This window comes from Erinaceus europaeus, chromosome 12 (assembly GCF_950295315.1).
Source record: "Erinaceus europaeus chromosome 12, mEriEur2.1, whole genome shotgun sequence".
In the NCBI taxonomy this organism is placed as follows: Eukaryota; Metazoa; Chordata; class Mammalia; order Eulipotyphla; family Erinaceidae; genus Erinaceus; species Erinaceus europaeus.
Window position 1 is genome coordinate 22939482 of NC_080173.1, and position 22062 is coordinate 22961543.

At 39.1% G+C, this 22062-nt stretch overlaps 1 protein-coding gene across 16 annotated transcripts in view; it reads right to left on the reverse strand.

Annotated features, from left to right (window-relative positions):
• The window catches only part of SLC25A26 (solute carrier family 25 member 26), a 138990-nt gene that overhangs the window by 17987 nt on the left and 98941 nt on the right, over positions 1-22062 (reverse strand). For 12 of the 16 annotated variants that reach the window (XM_060202930.1, XM_060202923.1, XM_060202920.1 and 9 more), the window contains one exon: positions 20682-20726. The exons of the other annotated variants lie outside the window; for them this stretch is intronic. In XM_060202930.1, the coding sequence (XP_060058913.1) occupies positions 20682-20726 (45 nt within the window). The remainder of the gene's footprint in view (positions 1-20681; positions 20727-22062) is intronic. 16 annotated transcript variants of the gene reach the window in all.

Genomic DNA, 22062 nt, shown 5'->3' on the forward strand with positions numbered 1-22062 from the left:
ATGTCTTTCTAATTCAGGTATTTGTCTAGAACAGTACTTGTGAAATCCCTGTTATTTTTCAGCCCTTATCCACATGATGCATGTTTAAAGGCTGCTAGTTCTGCTATTTTCCAACTAAAAATCTGTCAGAATGCTTTTTCTATTGTTCATGTAATAAATTTAAAATTGCACAAATAAATACCCATGCCAGGTTCCAAACTAGGTAAAATATACTGTCTTACACAGTAAGCTTATGGTCTAATAGGACACAAGAAACAGTAATATCAAAAGGTGAACAAAGATGCAGGCACTGGCGGAAGATCTAAACAGACAGTAAACCTGATTGATTTTTATTATTCACTTTTTTTTTTTTAATGGAGGTTAATGGTTCCCAGTACAGTTGTGGGTCCAATTTCTCATCTCGACATGATAGGTGTCTGTCCCTTCCCACTTGGGTCCTTTTCCATCATCAAGGACCAGGACATGAAAGAGTCCTTTGCTTTTATGTGATACACCATAAGCTTTCCTATTAGATTTTTTCCTATTAGATTTTTTCTTATTAGATTTTTTTTCTTTATTGAGGGGTAAATGATCTAAATATAAAGTAGACAACTTGGGGCCACAAGACAGACCTGTAGAGCATGTGCAAAACCCCAGGTTTGAGGCCCAACACCAAATGGTGGTATCATGGCGCTCTGATCTATCTCTATGTATCTCTTTGTCCTTCTGATTCTAGACAAATAAAAAAGACTAAGAAAAACCGGTCTGTGAGCAGAGCAAAGCCTCAGTGTTGGAGAAGAAAAAAATAACTAAAAGTATGTAGTTTAATAAGTTGTACAATACTATGAGGGAAGACAGCATAATGGTGATGCAAAATACTTTCATGCCTGAGACTTTAATCCCAGGCACTATCACAAACCAGAGTTGAGCAGTGCTTTATTATAGAGAATGAATGAATGAATAGTAAGATTTAGCACATTTACATCCACAAACACATACACACCATCCCAAAAGGTTTTCTTGTGTCTCTTTGTCATCTCTTCCATGCCCTGTCTACTCTCTATATAAAAGATTCTTCTAATTTTTTTTTCTAAATCTCATTTATTTACTTATTTACTGCATAGAGACAGAAAGAAATTGAGAGGGAAGGGAGAAAGACAGAGGGAGAGAAGCAGCAGCACCTGCAGTTCACCACTCATCAAGTTTTCTTCCCACAGGTGGGAACTGGGGCTTGACCCTGAGTCCTTGTGCACTGTAACAAGTTCACTATATTGGCTGTGGCACCGCCGAGTCCCCAACAATAATATTTCTAAAAGATATACTTTAGTATAAGAGAGAAAGGCACAGGGGGAGGGGGCACACCAAAGAATTTCTGTGGCCTGTGCAGTAACACAGGGTCTCACTGTTGCAAAGCCTACAGTCTACCCACTGAACCACCTCTCTGGCTGCAAAGAATCAATATGAGATAATGTGGCATTTTTTTTTTCTTTTCACAATTACTGTATGATTCATCCATGTTACTGTGCATAGCAATAGTTCATTTGTATTTCATAGATAAGCAACATTCCTTTGTTTGAATACATCACAATTAGTTTTTGTATTTTACCTGTTGATGGACACCTGGGATTTTTCCAGTTTGGAGATATTATAAATAAACCTGCTATCAACATGTATATATAAGTCTTTAAATAACTTATTAATTAAATTAATAGATCATAAATGTTCTATCTTCCTCTCTTGACAATTATTCTTACATAGTGGAAGAATCTGAATAATGTGTTGTATAGGCTCTGACAATATAAACCAAACCTACCAACATGATGACATGATAGAAATATGTATTACAAAACAATTGTCAAAATAAGGCTAGTTGGAATAGGGGAAATAGCATAATGGTTATGCAAAACACTTTCATGCTGCGGCAATAAAGTCCCAGCTTCAACCCCTAGCACCACGATAAAACACAGTGAGTGCTCTGCTATCTCTCCCTCTGTACCTCTCTCCAGTTAAAATAAAACAATAATAAGAAAGTCCTGAGATGGACACATGGAGACATTTCATATCTCTTGGGAAACTATTGAAGAGTAAAGTAGCTAAGTCGCATGACAGGTATTTGTTTGACTTTTTAAGAAGCTGCCCAACTGTTATCCAACAGCGTTCCGTTTTCCATTCCCATAAGTTTTACTTTCTCAGTGTTGTTTGTAATATTGTTAATACTTTTAAATTTTAACCATCTTAATAGGTATATTGTTATTGTAGTATTTTTTTAGATTTCTATTTATAAAATGGTAACATTGACAAGACTATAGGATAGGAGGGGTACATTTCCACACAATGACCCCCCCAGAGGTCCATATCCCCTCCCCTCCCTAATAGTGTTCCTATTCTTTATCCATCTGGGAGTATGGACCCAGGGTCATTATGGGGTGCAGAAGGTAGAAGGTCTGGCTTCTGTTGCTTCCCCGCTTAACATGGGCACTGGCAGGTTGATCCATACTCCCAGTCTGTCTCTCTCTTTCCCTAGTGGGGTAGGGTTCTGATTTGTGCTTTCCTAGCAATTACTAATGATGTCTCTCATATACTTGTTATCTATAAATATATCAATGGAGGTTGTTGCTATGTAATTAGTAAATTCAACATTTACAGAATACCAGTATTGTAAAGTCAAGAAAAATAAAGGCAGTCCTTCAATCGATTATATTTAACAGAGGTACAATAGGGGCAGGAGACTATTATAACAAAAGGGAGGTGGGGCCCGGGTGATGACACATGTGGTCGAGTGCACGTTACATTGTACAGGGACCATGGTCCCCACCTGCAGGGGGATAGCTTCACAAGAGGGGAAGAAAGGTTGCATGTGTCTCTCGGTCTCTTTCCCTTTCTATCTCCCCTTCCTCTCAATTTCTAGCTATCTCTACCCAATAAATAAATAAAGACAATTTTAAAGGGGGGGAGATGATAGAGGTTTCACAGAGGGCTTGCAGTAATCTAGGGTGGAAGAAAATAGCTGCCAGGAAGGTGGGGTGGGGGAACACCTAATCAAAATACACTCAGACACTCAAATACTTGAGCACAGTATCAAAATAGAATCTCCACAGAGAAGCAAAAGCTTTCCCTAGCACCCGGACAAAATAACTTCCTCTGAGAATATATAAAGAAATCATCTGGAGGGGCTGGGCAGTGGCACACCTGGTTATGCACACGTATTACCAGGTACAAAGACCTGGATTCGAAGCCCTGCTCCCCCACCTGCAGGGAGGAAGCTTCACAAGTAGTGAAGCAGACCTGCAGGTATCTACTTTTCTCTCTCCCTCTCTCCCACTCATTTTATTTATCCTATAAAATAAAAAAAGAAAAAGAAAAGAAGAGGCCCTGCATCGCCACTCAAAAAGCTTTCCCCTGCAGGTAGGGACCGGGGACTCGAACCCGGGTCCTTGCACATTGTAACATCAACCAGGTGCACAACCACCCACCCCCTCTCAGGTTACTCCTTGATACACAAATCAAATAATTCATTCATATATATATATAATATTCTATTATATTTATTTATTTATTGCATAGAGACAACCAGAAATCCATATGGAGGGGATGATAGAGAGGTAGACACAGAGATACCTGTAGGCCTGCTTCACCACTCAAAGCTTTTCCCTGCAGGTAGGGACCGGGGACTCGAACCCGGGTCCCTGCACATTCATTCATATATATATATATATATATATATATATATATATATATATATATATATATAATATTTTATTATATTTATTTATTTATTGCATAGAGACAACCAGAAATCCATATGGAGGGGGTGATAGAGAGGTAGACAGAGAGATAAGATACCTGTAGCCCTGCTTCACCACTCAAAGCTTTTCCTCTGCAGGTGGGGACTGGGGGCTCAAACTCAGATCCTTGCAAACTGTAACACATTCAACCTGGTGCACCACCACCTGGCCCCTTAAATCATATTTATAAGACACTATTTCTACATATTTTTATTGGGATGATATTAAAATATCAAAGTGAATGAACAAATGATATCAATGCCCAAATGTTACTTTGAGCTTCTATTTTTTTTAAATTGTGTTTTTTTTAACATTTATTTTATTTATTTATTCCCTTTTGTTGCCCTTGTTGTTTTATTGTTGTAGTTATTATTGTTGTTGTCGTTGTTGGATAGGACAGAGAGAAATGGAGAGAGGAGGGGAAGACAGAGAGGAGGAGAGAAAGATAGACACCTGCAGACCTGCTTCACCGCCTGTGAAGCGACTCCCCTGCAGGTGGGGAGCCGGGGTTCGAACCGGGATCCTTCTGCCGGTCCTTGTGCTTTGCGCCACCTGCGCTTAACCCGCTGCGCTACAGCCCGACTCCCTGAGCTTCTATTTTTCTTAAAGAATCCTTAAATACTGAAACTTTATAAAAAATAATTGAGTACAAACTAAAAGGATGAGTTTTTTGTTTTGTTTTGTTTTGTTTTGTTTTGTTTTGTTTTGTTTTGTTTTACAAAGGATTGGTTTGGTAAGCAACAATTTGACTTGTAAAACGTATAGTAGGGGCCAGGCAGCAGCACAACTGGTTAAACACACACATCACAGTGCGCAAGGACCCGGGTTCAAGCCTATGCTCCCCACCTGCAGGGGGAAAGCTTTAAGTGGTGAAGCAAGGCTGCAGGTGTCTCTCTGTCTCCTTCTCTATCCTCCCTCCTTTCTTAATTTCTGTCTCTATCTAATTATAAATTAAAATATCTAAAAATATAATATGTACAGTATATGGGATATGAATTTTGAAATTACACTTTTGCTCATGTATGTGAAAGTTTCAGAAGACTGTGATCAAGAACAGCAATAAAATCAACTGGAAAACCAAAGAAAGGTTACTTATAGGAATTGTAAACAATACGATTACTACTGATAATACTAGTTACTACTTACTGAGTATCTACTATGTTCTAGGAACCATGCTAAAGATGATTTGCTTTTCATGTGATATATTATTTCTTTTATATGACAGGAGGGAGTAAACTGAGAGTATCACACATGCACAACACCGCGAAGCAACCTTCCTAGTTCAATCTTTTAAGTTCTGTATGTTTCAGGGAGAGAAGAGACATAGAGATAGAGAGACACTAAGGCTCCCCTCTACCATGCACGGAGTTCTACTTGGTACTGTCTATGCTGCTGCTACGTAACACTAGAGATCAAACCCAGGGCATGATGATTAGTAAAGAGAGTGCACTACCTGCTGAGTTATCTTTAAATTCTACATTTTTTTGAAGTGTTCATCAACTTTTTTCTTTTAAGAATCTAATTCTTTAAAATCTTTGTTCATTTATTTGTTGGACAGAGACAGCCAGAAATCGAGAGGGAAGGGGATGAAAAAAAGGGAGAGAGACATCTGCAATACTGTTTCACCATCTGCAAAGCCTTCCCCTCTCTCTGCAGGTGGGGACCGGAGGCTCGAACCCAGGTCCCTGTGTGTTGTGACGTGTCATCAACCAGGTGTGCTACCACCCGGCCCCTTTAACTCTAGATCTGTCACAGAATTTTTGGAAAGTATGTATAAACAGGTATAAGACAGTCTTCTAGCAATGAAATATTTTGATATGAAAAAAATCTGTCTAAATGTATAAGCTCATAATGGAAGGTTTTTTAAAGAATCTATCTACATGCTCCTAATTTTTTTTTAAATCACCATAATTTCCCAGTCTCAGCAAGTGTTTTCATTGTCACAGGTCTGGTGGCCAGGCCTCTAACTAGCCAGGTTGAGAATGCAGGGCAAAGAGGCAGCCCATAGGTGAAGAATCATAGTGTTGGCATCTCAACTCAGCTAATGGAAGCTCTGTACTAAAACAAATTTAAAAAGGGGGTCGGGCGGTAGCACAAGTGGGTTAAGCGCAAGTGGGGCAAAGCGCAAGGACCCGCGTAGGGATCCTTGTTTAAGGCCGTGGCTCCCCCACCAGCTCAGGGGTCGCTTCACAGGCGGTGAAACAGGTCAACAGGTGTCTATCTTTCTCTCCTCCTCTTTGCCTTCCCCTCCTCTCTCCATTTCTTTCTGTCCTATCCAACAACAACATCAATGGCAATAACAACAATAACAACGGCAACAAAATTAGAAAGATGGCTTCTAGGAGCAGTGGATTTGTGGTGCAGGCACCGAGCCCCAACAATAACCCTGGAGGCAAATAAATTTAAAAAAAGAAAGAAGAAAAGAAATTTAAAAAGCAACTGACTATACATTACCTGGTTTTTGTTTATCTCAATTCAATGGACTTACTTATTTTACTTCTTAAATAAAAAAAAAAAAGGGAAAATTTTCATGAATCCCGTTATATATGTTTATATCTTATATTAATGAAAAATTTCAAGTTTAATTAATGAGACTTAACAGTCAAATGTTCTTAATGATTCTTAAGATTCACTAATGTTGGTTAGTTGGAAACTATTATTTTTTTTTTAGAATTTATTTCTTCTCAAATGTTTTTTCATTTTTTAAATTATTTTTATTTATTAGATAGATGTTGGTATGCATGAGACTCCTTCTGTTTCATTTGGTTTAAATCCCCCCTGCTTAACACTATTCTATTTACATAACCACTTCATTCTATTTACATAACCACTGTTAACAAGTACCACCTTCCCTCCAGGGCATTGGTGGTTCAGTGGTAGGATTCTCGCCTGCTCTGCCCCCTCCTTGTCACACTCTGATTTTCACCAGTCACTTTTCTCTCCACCCTCTCTATGTTACATCCTGTTTCCACCCTACTTGGCAAGTATATATAAAGACAGCATTGTGAGTTTTGGGGTACTTGAGTTTAGCTTAGCTCGTCTTAGATTGTGCTGCGTCCTGCATGAATAAAGAGATACTACCTACAGCTCAACCATGAGTCCCTGGTCGTCTGTTACCCGCCCGTGAAGCCAGCCCGGCGAAAACAACCTAACCCATCGAAAACAACAGATAGAGACAGCCAGAAATTGAGAGGAAGGGGGAAACAGAGTCTCCCTGCAGCCCTGCTTCACCACTTGAGAAGTGTTCCCCCTGCAAGTGGGGACTGGGGGCTTGAACCCAGGTCCTTGCACACTGTAACATGAGCGCCATCACCTGAACCACCAGAAACTATTTTTTAATCACTTATGTATATGAAAAAAAAATTTTAAACAACTTTAGATTGACAGAAGTTTTAAGTGACACAGCAGGCTGTGCAGCAGGGCAAGTGCCAGACTTAGAAGCATGGAGCTCCAAGGTGAATCCTTGACACATTTATGCTAGAGTGATGAATGCTTCTCTCTCATCCCATCTCTTATTAATAAATTCTAAAAATGGAAGATGAAAAACAAATCTCCCATAGTCTCATTACCCAACTTCCCCCAAAAGCTGCCCTCTTACATAACACCAAAGCAAAATATGACCAGTACACAATTAACAAGCTATATAGGTCTTAGGCTGAATCTTGCCGGTCATATTGTTAAAGGACATGTCATTTGGTGTGGGGGTAGATAGCATAATGGTTATGCAAAGAGACTCTCATGCCTGAGTCTTGGAAGTCCTAGGTTCAATCCTCCATACCACCATGAGCTAGAACTGAGCAGTGCTCTGGTGTTCTTCTCTCTCTCTCTCTCAAAAATAAAATAAATAAAATATATATTAAAAAGACATGTCGTTTTTAAACATCAGGCTTTTAAAGCCTAGATACTTAGTATCACTAGTGGTATCACTATAAAAACAGCCGGCTCATTTACTAGTCCCAAGTAATTCTCTACTCATTGTTTAAGGTCTATCAGATCAAGAACAGCATGAAGTAACTTGATACCCCCCCGCTTTCTGCCAGACTAATAGCTATGAGTGCCACTATCCATTCAGAGGACAGACAGCAAACACCAGGCACAATACATTACAAGTTTGGGTCTCTTGTTTTTTAATAAAAATACAGCATGAAGGTTTTGTTTTTCAAAGAGGTAAAGGTTCACTGCTCCAACTCCCACACTGTGCAAGGGTCAACTGCACTGTTTTATGAATAATAGACGGTAAATAAGTTTGGCTTCAGTGAAGAAAAACTTAACAATTTGGATCATCTTCAGCTATTGTATTCAAAAACTGCTATGTGGCCTCAAATTTTTCCAAGGTTATAAAAACTTTGCCTTTTTTTTTTTTTGGTGGTCCAGAATTGGTATAACCACAAAATCAATCCCAAATAAACAGCATTTCTTTGATGCAGCAGCAAAGACAAATCTCTGTGTAGGTCTCATAGCTGTCAGTTACAGTACCAAATTTCTATGGCACATTAAACACAGCAAATGATTCTACATAGTCTTCAAACTGGAGTTGATTAAGCTATGGAGTAGCTTTTGCACATACTTTGCAACATGTACTATGCAGTAAAAAGCCATTGAAACAGCAGCTGCTCATCATTTTATTATTCAAGTGAATGAACTATGTATGAAATACCCAGATGCAGATGTGTCTTTAAAAAGAGATTTTCAAAGAAAAGTTTTTAACTGAAAAGAATATTCAACTAAGTACCCTGGGTGACACAGAGGATAAGGTACAGGATTCTCAATCTTGAAGTCCGTAGTTCAATCTCAGACATCACATGTATCAGAGTGTTGCTCTGGCTCTTTCTTCTCTTTCTTTCTCCCTCTCTCTCACACACAAGTCTATTGAGATAATCATGTGGTTTTTCTTTATTGATGTGGTGGATCACATTTATTGACTTACATATATTAAGCCTGCCTTGCATTTATGTTCCTCAGAGATATTGGTCTGCAGCTTACTTTTTTTATTGTGTTCCTGTCTGCTTTTGTTATCAGGGTGATGTTGCTTTCATAGAAAGCTGAAGGGAGTATTCTTGTGTCTTCAATCTTTTAGAAGAGCTTTAAAAATAGAAGTATTGACTCTTCCTTGAAGGTTTTACCAAATTCACTTGTAAAAATTATCTAGGCCTGGACTTCTACTGTTGGGAAGGTTCTTAATTTCAGTTTCATTTTCTTTGGCTGTGAATGGCCTATTCATGTTTTCTAGTTCCTCTTGATTCAGTTTTTGAAGGTTTTATGTTTTGGGAACTTTGCCATTTCTTCCAGGCTCCTTATCTTGGTAGCATAAAGTTGTTCAAAGAAGCCTCACATGATACTTCGATTTCTCTGATGTTTGTGATATTTTCTTTTTCATCTACAATACTATTTTTTAGTCTTTTCCACTTCTACCCCACAAGTGTGTGTGATGGGGGGTGGGGGAAACTGGCCAGAGATTTATCAATTTTGTTTACCCTTTCCAAGAACCAACACTTAGCTTCATTGATCTTTTTTATGGTTCTTTTATTTTCAATGTTATTTATTTCTGCCCTGATTTCATGTTTTCTTGTTGCTTTAATGTTCTTTTATTCTTATTCTATGTCTTTAAGGTACATAGTCATGCTGTTTATTTTTATTTTTTTTTGTTTGCTTCTAATGTGTGCCTCTTATGGCTATGAATTTCCCTCTTAGTACCACCTTAGCTGTATCACAAATATTTTGATAGCTCATGTCTTCATTTTCATTGATTCTAGGAACATTTTAATTTCTTCCTTAATTTCTTCTTTGACCCAATAGTTGTTAAGCAATGCACTGCTGAGTTTCCACATTTGGGGAGTTTTATTAGTTTCCTTTTGTTGTTAAGTGTTGGGATATATATATATATATATATGTATATATATATATGTATATATATTAATAATAATTGTTAGGATGTGGTAAAGCCTGGCAGGGTTTGACCTGAGGAGTACGTCTATTCTGTCAGTTTCTCTCTGTCTACCAAGAGGTTGAGCAAGGAGGGATAGGAGTAACCCCAAAGGTTTGCCCCGTCTTATCAGACTCCCTGCCTCACAAAGCACCCTGCATTCCTGATACTATGGCCATTAGATAAAAAGAAAGGGGGAGATGTTGGGAAATTGTGAGGAGCGTCACAAAGCACCCTGCATTTATCTGCCTCCAGGAGCCTGGCATTCCTTAAAACATTAAGCCAGCTCCCCCTGCTCCACCCTGCATTCCTGATACTATGGCCTATCTACATAATCATTGTTTTGCCTGAAAGATCCCCACCCATTCCATTCCTTTGATAGACCCTCCCTGCCTGCAGGGTACTGTTAATCCTACCAGTTAAAATCCTTGCAACAGTTGCTAAGGAAGTTCCTAGCTTTCCAGCCCCTTTTGCCTTTCTCCGCCCCTTTCCTAGCCATTTCCGTTTCTGACTTGCCACTTCCAGGTCTGCCCTTTAAAAGCCTTGGCTCTCTGATCAATAAAGATTGTGTTGCCTCGCCACCATGAGTCAGTTCCTGAGTCATCTCCCTTGAGTCGCTGAGTGAGTAGCAGCCCAGCCTGGCTCCGGTAGTGTTCTCTCTAACCCAGAGAGTACGTGGCCGGGAAGAGGCACCCCCACACTAGCCCAGCATACATATATATGTATTACTAGTGATTTAATATTTATTTACAAAATTACACATCAAGAGAGGTATAATTCCATACCACTCCTATCAGCAGTGTTCTCAATCTTCAGTCTCCCCACTGAAAGCCACTAGAGTTCCCCTAAGGTTGTAGATATGGGCCAACCATCATTTCTACAACTATCTGTCTATATTTATACACAATTTCTCCTTTTTGTTCCAGATCCAATCCTCTCTTCCCCTCCAAGCCACTCATGCATGACATTACTACCTCCGTATGTCCCTCTCCTTTTCCTACCCTCTCTCAAGTGCTGATGGAGGAGCTGGAGTTAAGAGTATTGTTATCTTCTTCCTCCTACCACTTGTCCCCCACTGGGAGTATGGATCAAGATTGTTTTGGGGGAGCAGAAGGCAGGAGTTCTGGATTCTACAGTTGCTTCCCTGCTGAATGAATTGGCAGGTCGATCCATACCCCCAGTCTGTTTCTATCTTTTCCTAGTGGGCCAGAGCTCTGGAGAGGTGAGGTTCTAGGACACACTGGTGATGCCATCTGCCCAGAAAAGTCAGGATAGAATCATGGTAGCATCTGAAACTTGGTGTCTGGAAGGTGGCAGGACATAAAGCGAGACAAAATGGTTAATTGAACAGGAAACAAAAAGTAGGAAGAGAGCAGATGAGCTTAGGGATCTTAGGGTAGAAGAAAGCTAAGAAGTTCATTTTAGACATTCTACTGTTATCTGAAAAGATGCTTGGTATGATTTCAATGCTCTTGAATTTGCTGACACTGTCTTTGTGGCCTAACATATGGTCTCTTCTTAAGAATGTCTCACATGGGGAGTCCGGCGGTGGTGCAGCAGGTTAAGCACAGGTGGCGTGAAGCACAGGGACCGGCATAAGGATCCTGGTTCAAGCCCCCGGCTCCCCACCTGCAGGGGAGTTGCTTCACAGGCAGTGAAGCAGGTCTGCAGGTGTCTATCTTTCTCTCTCCCTCTCTGCCTTCCCCTCCTCTCTCCATTTCTCTCTGTCCTAAATAGCAATGATGACATCAATAACAACAACTACAACAACAATAAAACAAGGGCAACAAAAGGGAAAATAAATAAATAAGTATAAAAAAAGAGAACGTCCCACATGGACTTGAAAAGAAAGTGTATTCCAGTCTCTTGGAGTGAAGAGCTCTGAAAATGTTCAATAGGTCTAATATACCCTTTCATTTAATTCTCGTTTCTTTACTAACTCTCTGCCTAGGTGATATGTCTATTTGAGAGAGTAGTCTCTTGAAGTCTCCTGCAATTACTCTGTTATTTTTGTAGTATATGTATTTTTCAGTATATGTTTCATGTATTTTGATGGCCCCTCATTGGGTGCAGAAAAGTTAATAATTGTTATGTCTTGTGGACGACTGAACCTCTGAGCATTATATAATATCCATCCATTTTATTACTTCATTTATTTTAATGTCTATTATGTCACATAGGAGAATAGCTGTTCCTGCCACATTTTGTAGTCCATTAAAGCTATGATAGTTTTCTATCTATTCTTTTTGGTCTGACCATTATATCTGGTGTCTTTTGAAATTTGAGTCCTGTGTGCTTACCTATGTAGGTTTATACAGATGTCCTCTTTAATGTATTGATATCTGTGCAGAATGTGTGAAGCCTGTTTCTTCCGCAGATACAACTGAATCCCAGGAAAGTGTTCTGTGGGAACCCCAGAAAGATAGGGCTTTGCCTTACCTGAGATGAAAGTGCCTTACCAGAGTCCCTCTACAGAGGTAGGTCAGTCTAAGTAAGCAACTTCCAAGGGACAGAACAATACAATCCAGTCCACAAGTTTCTCTGACAGCAATGTACCAGTCAGATGGGGTGTGCCACTTAAGCCTGTGTCAGGTTTTAGATTCTGTGTATAGAAGTAGCACTTGGGAGTCAGGTGGTAGCACAGCAGGTTAAGCGCAGGTGGCGCAAAGCACAAGGACCAGCATAAGAATCCCGGTTCGAGCCCCCGGCTTCCCACCTGGAGGGGAGTCACTTCACAGGCAGTGAAGCAGGTCTGCAGGTGTCTTTCTCTCCGCCTCTGTCTTCCCCTCCTCTCTCCATTTCTCTGTGTCCTATCTAACAACGATGATATCAATAACAACAACAATAATAACTACAACAATAAAGCAAGGACAACAAAAGGGAATAAATATTTAAAAACAAAAACAAAAAAACGAAGCAGCACTTGTGGTATGGCATCAACAGTTATGAGGTTCCACTGTAGCTACTGATCACTTTAGGTGGTAGATACTGGTTGTAGCTGAAATTTCTGTCCAGAAGCCCTTATATGCCAGTAGTTGGCTGCCTGAAATTCCAGAAAAAGTTGACAGGAGCACTGTAGTTCCCTGCAGGGGCAAGAGCCCATAAAGTATTACGTTACTGCTCAAGTACAGTATTAAAGTGGCCTCTGGTCTTTTGGTTCCAGGATCTGTGAAGCTAGACACTTTTTGATGTGTCTTAGGAGTAGGTGAAACTGTTGTTCTAATGGTGACAAAACAACCTCTTGGAGATGAGAGATAGGTAGAGAAGGCTGTTGTAAATGCAGCTGGGTCTCCTGTGTTTAAACTGAGAGAAATACACAACACCTAGCAAAAAAAAAAAAAGACAACCACAGCAAACGGAGTACACACAGAGAGAAAGAATTAAACTATCAGAACAGGTACATACTAAGAGAGATTAAAAAAAAATACGTAACAGTAAAAAGAAAAGGAGGCAGAAATAAAAGAGAAAGGGAGGAGCAAATAGGAGTATAAATACATGTACTCACTATATCTGATGGTGCTAGTGGTGCTAGTGAGTAGAGGGGTCTTGCCATAGGTAGGTATCAACCTAGTTTCCTTATTACCAAACTGGGGAGAACATTGGTTTGTTGAAGCTTCTCCAATTTCCCCATATACCTATATCTGCAAGTCTCCTGCAGTGATGAGTTTGTGGGTTTACAGGTCTAGGCTGATGGTGTGCCTACCAGGTTGCTTCAAGGGGCAAACCAATCAGCCTGCTAAGTTGCTTCTGGCCTGCTCTGCAGTTCAGTTCCATTCAAGGAAAGTCACAAGCAACCACACTGTGACTTGAGTCAACAGTAAAACTAGCTTAAAGGCAGGCTGTTCCTTCAGAGAATCCCTGCTCTAGTTTGTGACCTCTTCCTTTCCCACTGTCACTGGAGCTGTGCAGTATTATCTGCCTTGTTGAATTATCTGTCTTGTTGGTATTGTTCACAGAGGACTCAGTCTTGGCACAATACTAGTAGGTAGGAGAAGGGTAGGTTTGACTAAAGAAAGATGCACACTGGGAAGTTCAAGCTCCTGGATCAGGCAGCCACAAGCAATTCACTCCTCAGGCCCGCCTGTAATTTGTCTGTCTCCCTGAGGGAATCTCCAGGGACAGAAAGATGTTTTTTGACAAAACCTTACTCCCTAGACAGTCTACTTTTGTTCAACTTCACAAAAGAGGTGTTCAGTAACCCTTTATTTTTGTGTTGAAAAAAAGTTGGTTGTAGCATAGCTATGACCTGCTTTGCTGATTTCAATAGTCTTAGATGTAGTTAAGCAGCATATCCTTTCATTAAAGGATATGCTGCTTCTAGGCTCTGTGGGTTTGGGGAGTGAGACAGATTTTCTCTTTGCTGTTGATATACAGGTTATAAGTTTCTTGGTGATTTCTCTGTAGTCCCTCCTCTGCAGTTTCTTTTCCTATTGACCTGGAAACCCCATTTCCATTCAGAGATGCCAGGATCTGAAGAGATGTTCTCAGAAGAGTCAGCCTAGGTATTGTCTTCATGAAGCCATTTTGACTCCAAATCCAAAAAGCTTTTACAGAAGTTTTAAGTGGCCCAGGTGGTGTCCACTTAGATTGAATGAAAGGATACAGGGGGCTGGGTGGTGGCACACCTGGTTGAGCAAATATGTGACAGTACTCAAGGACCCTGGTTTGAGCCCCTGGTGCGAGTGCTGAAGCAGTGCTGCAAGTGTCTCTGTCTCTCTCCCTTTCTGTCTCCCACTCCCCTCTCGATTTCTGAGACTGTCTATCCAACAAATAAATAAATATTTAAAAATTTTTAAAAGGATACAACAAAATTACTTGAATTGTGTCATTATTTCTCAGGATATAGATGAATTCAAATATTCTTAAGAGTGAATTGTCCGAAGATGCCTGCTTCATTATGGAAATTTGCTATGGTATTAATCAGTATTTTAGACTCTGATTTGACTGATGACATAGACATGTAACAAACACTTTGCACTTATTTTCAGTTGTTTTTCTTCTACATTAATCTGTTGTACTGAATGTGTGGTACAAGGTTTCTATGGTGAAAATCAAACTCACAAAATCTTTTTACCATGTTATTTTCATCTCATTCTTTAATGAAAACTTTGAGAAGCAAATGACTTCTAATCATTATTGCTTTCTTTTATATTACTGAAAACACAAAATTACTAAAAATATCAGAGAAGTTTCTGGTAGTTAAGGTATACATTTTAATTGAGGTGTTATTCTTTCAACTTGAACAAAAGTATAATTTTTAAAAGTACTTAGTTGTTTATAGTATGCCGATAAAACTGAGTTTATTTTCACTTGCTTCAAATACTCCATTTGAGCCTAAATACGCATTTCTTCTAGTTATTGCTTTAAACTTAATAACATCTCATAGCTAGAGGAAATCCTATTTAAACCAGACAGAATTTTTTTTTCCAGACAGAATTCTTAATAAGCCACTAAATCAAATAAACAATGCACTAAACCCATTGTTGAATATTCAAACAAAAGACAACATTCTTACAAGAAATTTTATTGTACCCTTTAAAATATGCTGATTTTTTACCTAAAGCTCTGTAAGAGTACACCTATATATTATAGCTATGAACATACTTCTAGGAGAAATTATAAATGATAGTTAATTTATACAGTTAACTAACTTTATACTGAACTTGAAAAAGAAAGAATGCTAACCCTCAAACAATTAGTAAGTAGTTATAAACACCTGCTGTTGAAAAAGATAGACCTATAAATAATATAAACACAAATATAAACAATCATAAGACAAAGTTCCTTCCCTCAATAAGCAATGTCCTGTGAAGAATTAAACATAAACATGAGGGAAAATGTGGTCTGGCTCCATTCATCCCCATAAACTGTGCTCCCCATGGACAGTCACTGAGATCCGACTCTTGAACACTATTTAAATCCCTGTCCCTTGCAACATAACAAGGATGTTTAGGAGAGACAATTTAAGACAAATGGTAGCCAGGCCTGCTAAACTTTTGTCATCTAGTGAAGAAATCAACACAGTTTGTAGAAATGGAAAAAACAAACAAACAAGAAGTTGGTTTGTGATGATATGATCTCGACTTTCCCTTTTTCAATCAACTTGTAAGCTTATGAAATAGCAAAGACATTCTTAAAGACATATATATACCTTTAAGCAGGTATGTGTTGAATAATGATGCACACCAACTCTGAAGTCAGATGCCTACTTTGAAATCCTGGCAGCAAAAAAGTATTAACAAATACTTTTGTGGCCTTGAGCAGAGCACTCATGCTCTTCAGTTCTCATGACCATAGCAGTAACTATCTTATGAAGATTAATACGTGATAAGGCATGGGAAGTGGCCATCAAGTGCCTGGCACATTATAAGCTCATTATAAGCACATTATTTTATTACTACTGTTGTTAACATTAATGATATTAGCATAGTAAAAGGACAGAGGCTATAAGAGGCCCACCACTTGGTGCATTTGTGATATAAATTCATTGAGATTCCAGTAAGCATGCAGTGCTTGGCACACACAACAACTTTTTAAAGTATCTTTCTCTCCCCCTCTGTCTTACCCTTCTCTCTCCATTTCTCTCTGCCTTATCCAACAATGACATCAATAACATTAGTAATAATAACTACAACAACGATAAAAAACAACCAGGCCAACAAAAGGGAAAAAATAGTCTCCAGGAGCAGTGGACTTGTGGTGCAGGCACCAAGCCCCAGAAACAACACTGGAGGCAAAAAAAAAAAAAAAAAAGAAAAGAATTGCCCCCCACAAATACTTTCATCAAGGAAGAAATCAAAATGTTTTGAGACTTCAATGAAAATGAAGGCACAAGCTATCAAAATATTTGGGACACAGCTAAGAATAGAACCAGAAGCACAATGACAACAGGGAAAACCAGACACAGCAAAGAGGAGAACAAAGTAGTCACAGTGACACAGTCCAATGTTGGTGAACCAAGGCCAACTTAAAAAAGACTACTGTAGATAGAGTTAAGTTAGACACCATATTCATGATAACCACACACAAAAAAAAGGACAAGTAGAAAATATATATACAGTAGGCAAGACCATTATAGAAAACCATACACATGAAATTACAAACAAAACAAACATGAAAAGAGTCAGAAGAACATAAAACCTCTAAACAAAAACCAGACTGGCTATAAATCACATTTATCTTTATTAATAATCATCCTAAATATGAATGTCTTAAATCCATTCTTCAGAAGATTCATAGTGACTGAACAGATTAACGAGCAAGACCCATGTATTCTGTGTCTCCAGGAAACACTCACCCAAAACAAAGACAAACAGAAGCTCTGGGTGACAGGCTAGAACAAGGTAGTCTAAGGCAATAATGCAAACAAAAGGGCAGGAACAGTTATTCTACTATCAGATAAATTAAGACTTTCAGGCAAAGGAAGTGAAGAGACAGACATTGACACTACATATTGACAGAGGATCAATCCAACAGGAAGACAAAAGTATTATCGACATATATGCTCCCAATATGCTTGCACCCCCCAAAAAAGAAAGTACTTACTGACCTTAAGGGAGACATGGAAAATGAAAGCAAGACTAAATAAATGAGATTACCTAAAACTAAAAAACTTCTACACATGAAAAGCAAACAACACAAGGATAAACAGGCAACCCAGTAAATGAGAAAAGATTTGCACATTACACATCAGACAAATGACCAATACTAAACAACTCTACAGAATTGGTGCAGATCTACAAAAGAAGCAAAAATAACTCAACAAAAAAAGGGCCAAAGAACTAAACAGTTTTCTAAAGAAGAGATACACATGGCCACAGACACATTTAAGGAATGCTCCACTGTTGGTACTCTTCGTGTTGGTTTGGCCCCCTTCCCCCTACCTCTGAGAGAAATGGTTTGGCCCTTGCTAGTTTCACGCCCCTCTTTCTCCCTGCCCTGTATGCTAAGGAAATGCAGAGTCCCAGCAGTGGCGGAGAAAGAATGATAGGGAAGCACATGGTGTGGTGATTTGCCCATTCATGAATAAAGATTAAACTACAGCTTCTCAGCCCAGCCGTGTGCCCTCGAGTCTCTCTCTACCACCGTGACGCTAGCCCGGCCAGCTGGCGCCCCCGAACTTTAACAACACTCCACATTTCTTATCATTAGAGAAATGCAAATTAAAACTACACTGAGATGCCATCTCACATCTGAGAGAATGGCTTCCGTCAGAAAAGTGGGAAAGGACAGGTGCCAGAGAGGTTGTGGAGAAAAGGGAACTCTGCTACACTGCTGGTGGGAATGCAAACTGGTGCTGCCCCTTTGGAAAACTGGATGGAGAGTCCTTAACAAATAAAAAATGGAATTACCTTATGATCCAAAAATAACCCCTCTTAGGCATTTATCCAGTGGACACTAAAACACTGATTCTAAGGGACATATATACCCCTAAGGCCCACCAATCCCACTATGAAGTATCTACTCAACAGAACCAAGAATATATATCTACTCAGATATCTAAATTGAAATACAGTTACTGAAACTATATTTATTATGACCAAGAAACTGGAAACAGATTAAATATGTGTCAACTAGTAAATGGATAGACAAATGTAGTACAACCATATAGTGGAGTATTATTCAGTTGTAAAAAGGGGATGGGAAATCTATAAAAAAGTCAGACTCACAAAACATTAAGTGAGAGAAATAAGGCACAAGCTGCTAAACAGTTTGTGGGCATTTATGAAATATTTTGAAAAAGGGAAAACTACAAGTATCATATTTTGACTATGGTGGTTGTTATAAGCATTTATCAAAAAGTCATTAAAACAGGGGAGTCAGGCGGTAGTGCAGTGGGTTAAGTGCACGTGGCGCCAAACTCAAAGACTGGCTTAAGGATCCCAGTTCGAGCTCCAGCTCCCCACCTGCAGGGGAGTCACTTCACAGGCAGTGAAGCAGGTCTTCCGGTGTCTTTCTCTCCTCCTCTCTGCCTTCCTCTCCTCTCTCCATTTCTCTCTGTCCTACCCAACAACGACGACATATATAACCACAACAATAATAACTACAACAACAATAAAAAACAAGGGCAACAAAAGGGGAAATAAATAAATATAAATTTTTTTTAAAAGTCATAAAATGGGGCACAGATAGCTAACATAATGGTTATGCAAACTCTCATGTCTGAGGCTCCATAGTCCTAGGTTCAATCCCCACACCACCATAAATCAGAGCTGAGCAGTGCTCTGGTTAAAAAAAAAAGTTTGAAAAAAGCTATAAAATTTTCACTGATAACAGGTAAAGTTCATTGTATGAAAATTACTCAATAAATCTCATTTAGAGGGAAAAGTAAAACATCTTAACATTTGCTGAAACTATTAAAGTTTAACGCTGTCATTTATGATTACTCTGAAAATTTTTAGGAATTTCTCAAGTAACTAGAAATGCTACAAATGTCCTTAATAGTGAAAAGAAACAACTCTGTTCCCTGCACCCCTCCCCAGCCTCAAACATTCCTAAGCAGAAACATGGCAACATGTTAGAGAGGGTGCAGAAGCTGTGTGAATACTGGTTATTGAGACACTAATAAAATGAGTCTTGTTAGCGGGACAGCTGTTGGGCTTATTGTTCTTTTGACACACACACACACACACACAAAGAGAGAGCTGGTATTCTCATGGAATGTGACCTTCTCATCGGATAGCTGTTACATCATGCCCAGAAACACTGCCCCAAAATCCAGTTTCACCATGAACTACCTAGAAAATGATTAAAACAAAAACAAAGCAACAACAGTGAAAGATTTACAAGACTATATTAAACAACCTAGACCACTTTATAAAAGCAGATCCCTAATAAAAGAATATTCTGGAAGATTTTATGACTTACAGATTGTCTTACTTTATTATTCTTACTTTGCAACTTCAACAGAGTTTTTCTCAAAGCCCATTATGTTTTCTATAAGTCATCTATGATTACTAGTTCCATACAATTACAGTAGTGTTCCCTGTATTTGTGTTTTTAATCAAATGTTTACCTAGACATTTGGCCATTTTACAGCTGACCAGTTTATAAGCCATTTCCACCTAAACAAGAACTTTCGCCTTTTGTTTTTACCACCAAAGTTATGGTTTGGGCTCTGCACTTCTATGATTCCTCTGTTTTGGTGGAGTCTTATTTTAACATTAGAAGAGGGAGGGAGGGAGGGAGGGAGGGAGGGAGGGAGGGAGGGAAGGGAGGGACTGTGCTGCCACTCTAGGAATCATGAAACATTCAAATACCCACACGTCCAGTACTGCACAGAATAGCTCCAAAGATGTTGCTGCAATGCTATTGTGTCACTCCCTCTATATCATCTCTCTTATTTTTCCTCTCCCCCATTTCTATCTCCTTAAAACAAACAAACAAACAAATAAATAAACTGGCCCAGAGAGAATACTGTTTCACAACAGCATTGTGCATGCACAAGGCCTGTGGTGCAAAAGGCATGGCGTGACTGAAAAGGGGAAATAAAATTCAACTCCATGGGAAAAGAGGTACAATAAAAAAGAAAGTTAAAAGGGGGTGGGGGGGAGGTAGATAGTATAATGGTTATGCAAAGGGATTCTCAAGTCTGGGACTCCAAAGTCCCAGATTCTATCTCCTGCACCACCATAAGCCAGAGCTAAACAGTGATCTGGTAAAAATAAAGAGGAAGGAAGGAAGGAAGGGAAGGGCGGGGGGAGGAAGGAAAGAAGGCTAGTTAAGCAAAATTGTTTGCTTTTTTTAACATCTGTAGATAAAATCCCTCCTGCTATGCTTATATCTTAGTACAGACTTAGTTATAGACTGAAGTAGCATGCTAATCAAAGGCCAAACATTTTTAATTGTTAATTAATTTTGAATTCAATTCTTAGTCATTTTGATTTCTCAACTGTCATATTTAGTTATTACTACGTAGTATTATATTCCCCTTTTCCACATTAGCTACTATATCTATGATCATTACAGATAAATGAAAATCAAAACAAACTTACTTTTAAAGACTCCCACAATGGAAACTGGACCAATGAAAAAGGTATCTGAAGATAGAGAGAAAAAATAATTGGCAAAAAAAGATAACAGGTCTTAGCATATAAATGTATATTTACTAATATTGTATCACTGTATATCAAACTTAATATTACATAAATTTGTGTGTATAGCATATGTAATTTTCAGGGTATTAAACTGTTAACTATAAACTTTTGGAGCTTCAGGGACATAAACAGCATAAGTGGTTATGCTAAAATCATTAAGAATTGTAGAGGGGCTGGATGGTGATGCACCTGGTTGCATGCACATGTTACAATGCTCAAGGGCCTGGGTTCAAGCCCCGAGTTTGTTCCCATCTGCAGGGCAAGTGGTGAAGCAGTGTTGCAAGTGTCTCTGTCTCTTTCTCTCTATCACCCCCTTCACTTTAGATTTCTGTCTGTCTCAATCCAATAAATAACAAATAAAGATAATTTAAAAAAATTGAAATAAATAATTTTAGAAAATCAGGGAGCTGAGTCACAATGGCAACTTGAGGACACAACACCAGGCCTAGTCTCCACACACAAAAAAATAAAAATAAAATCACTTTAAACCTAAGAATTCCAAGTGAGAGCAGGATTTCGAGGCCAGTAGGAGAGAAACTAAAGAGGAATCATAGTGGAACATTACAGCCCATTCATAAATTGGCAAAAGGCTGCTAAAAAGGGCAAAGGAGAAAAGGAGCAGCGCCATCATTCTGCAGGTGCTACCATGATGCCAATCTGACTTCCCTGGGAAGGTGACCTCACCAATGTGTCCTGGAACCTCACCTCCCCAAATCCCTGCCCCACTAGGGAAAGATAGAAGCAACTCCCATGTCCAGTGGAGAAGCAATTACAGAAGCCAGACCTCCCACCTCCTACACCCCATAATGATCCTGGGTCCATGCTCCCAGAGGGGTAAAGAACAGGGAAACTTCTAAAGGAGAGGATGGGACAAGGAACCCTGGTGGTGGGAATTGTATGGAATTATACCCCTCCTATCACAGAGTCCTGTCAATCATTATTAAATTACTAATAAAAAATTTTAAAAAGGAATTTTAGAAAATCAACAGATCAGGAAAACAGGGGCAAGGGGGGCAAGTTAAGTTCTAGCAGCAAATAAGTAAAAAAGAAATGTTTTTTATACATTCTTTTTTATTATTTATTTTCCCCTTTTGTTGCCCTTATTGTTTATTGTAGTTGTTGTTTTTATTATTGTTGTAACTGCTGTCGTTGCTGTTGGATAGGACAGAGAGAAATCGAGAGAGAAGGGGAAGACAAAGAGGGGGAGATAAAGATAGACACTGGCAGACCTGCTTTACTGCCTGTGAAGTGACACCCCCTGTAGGTGGGGAGCCGGGGG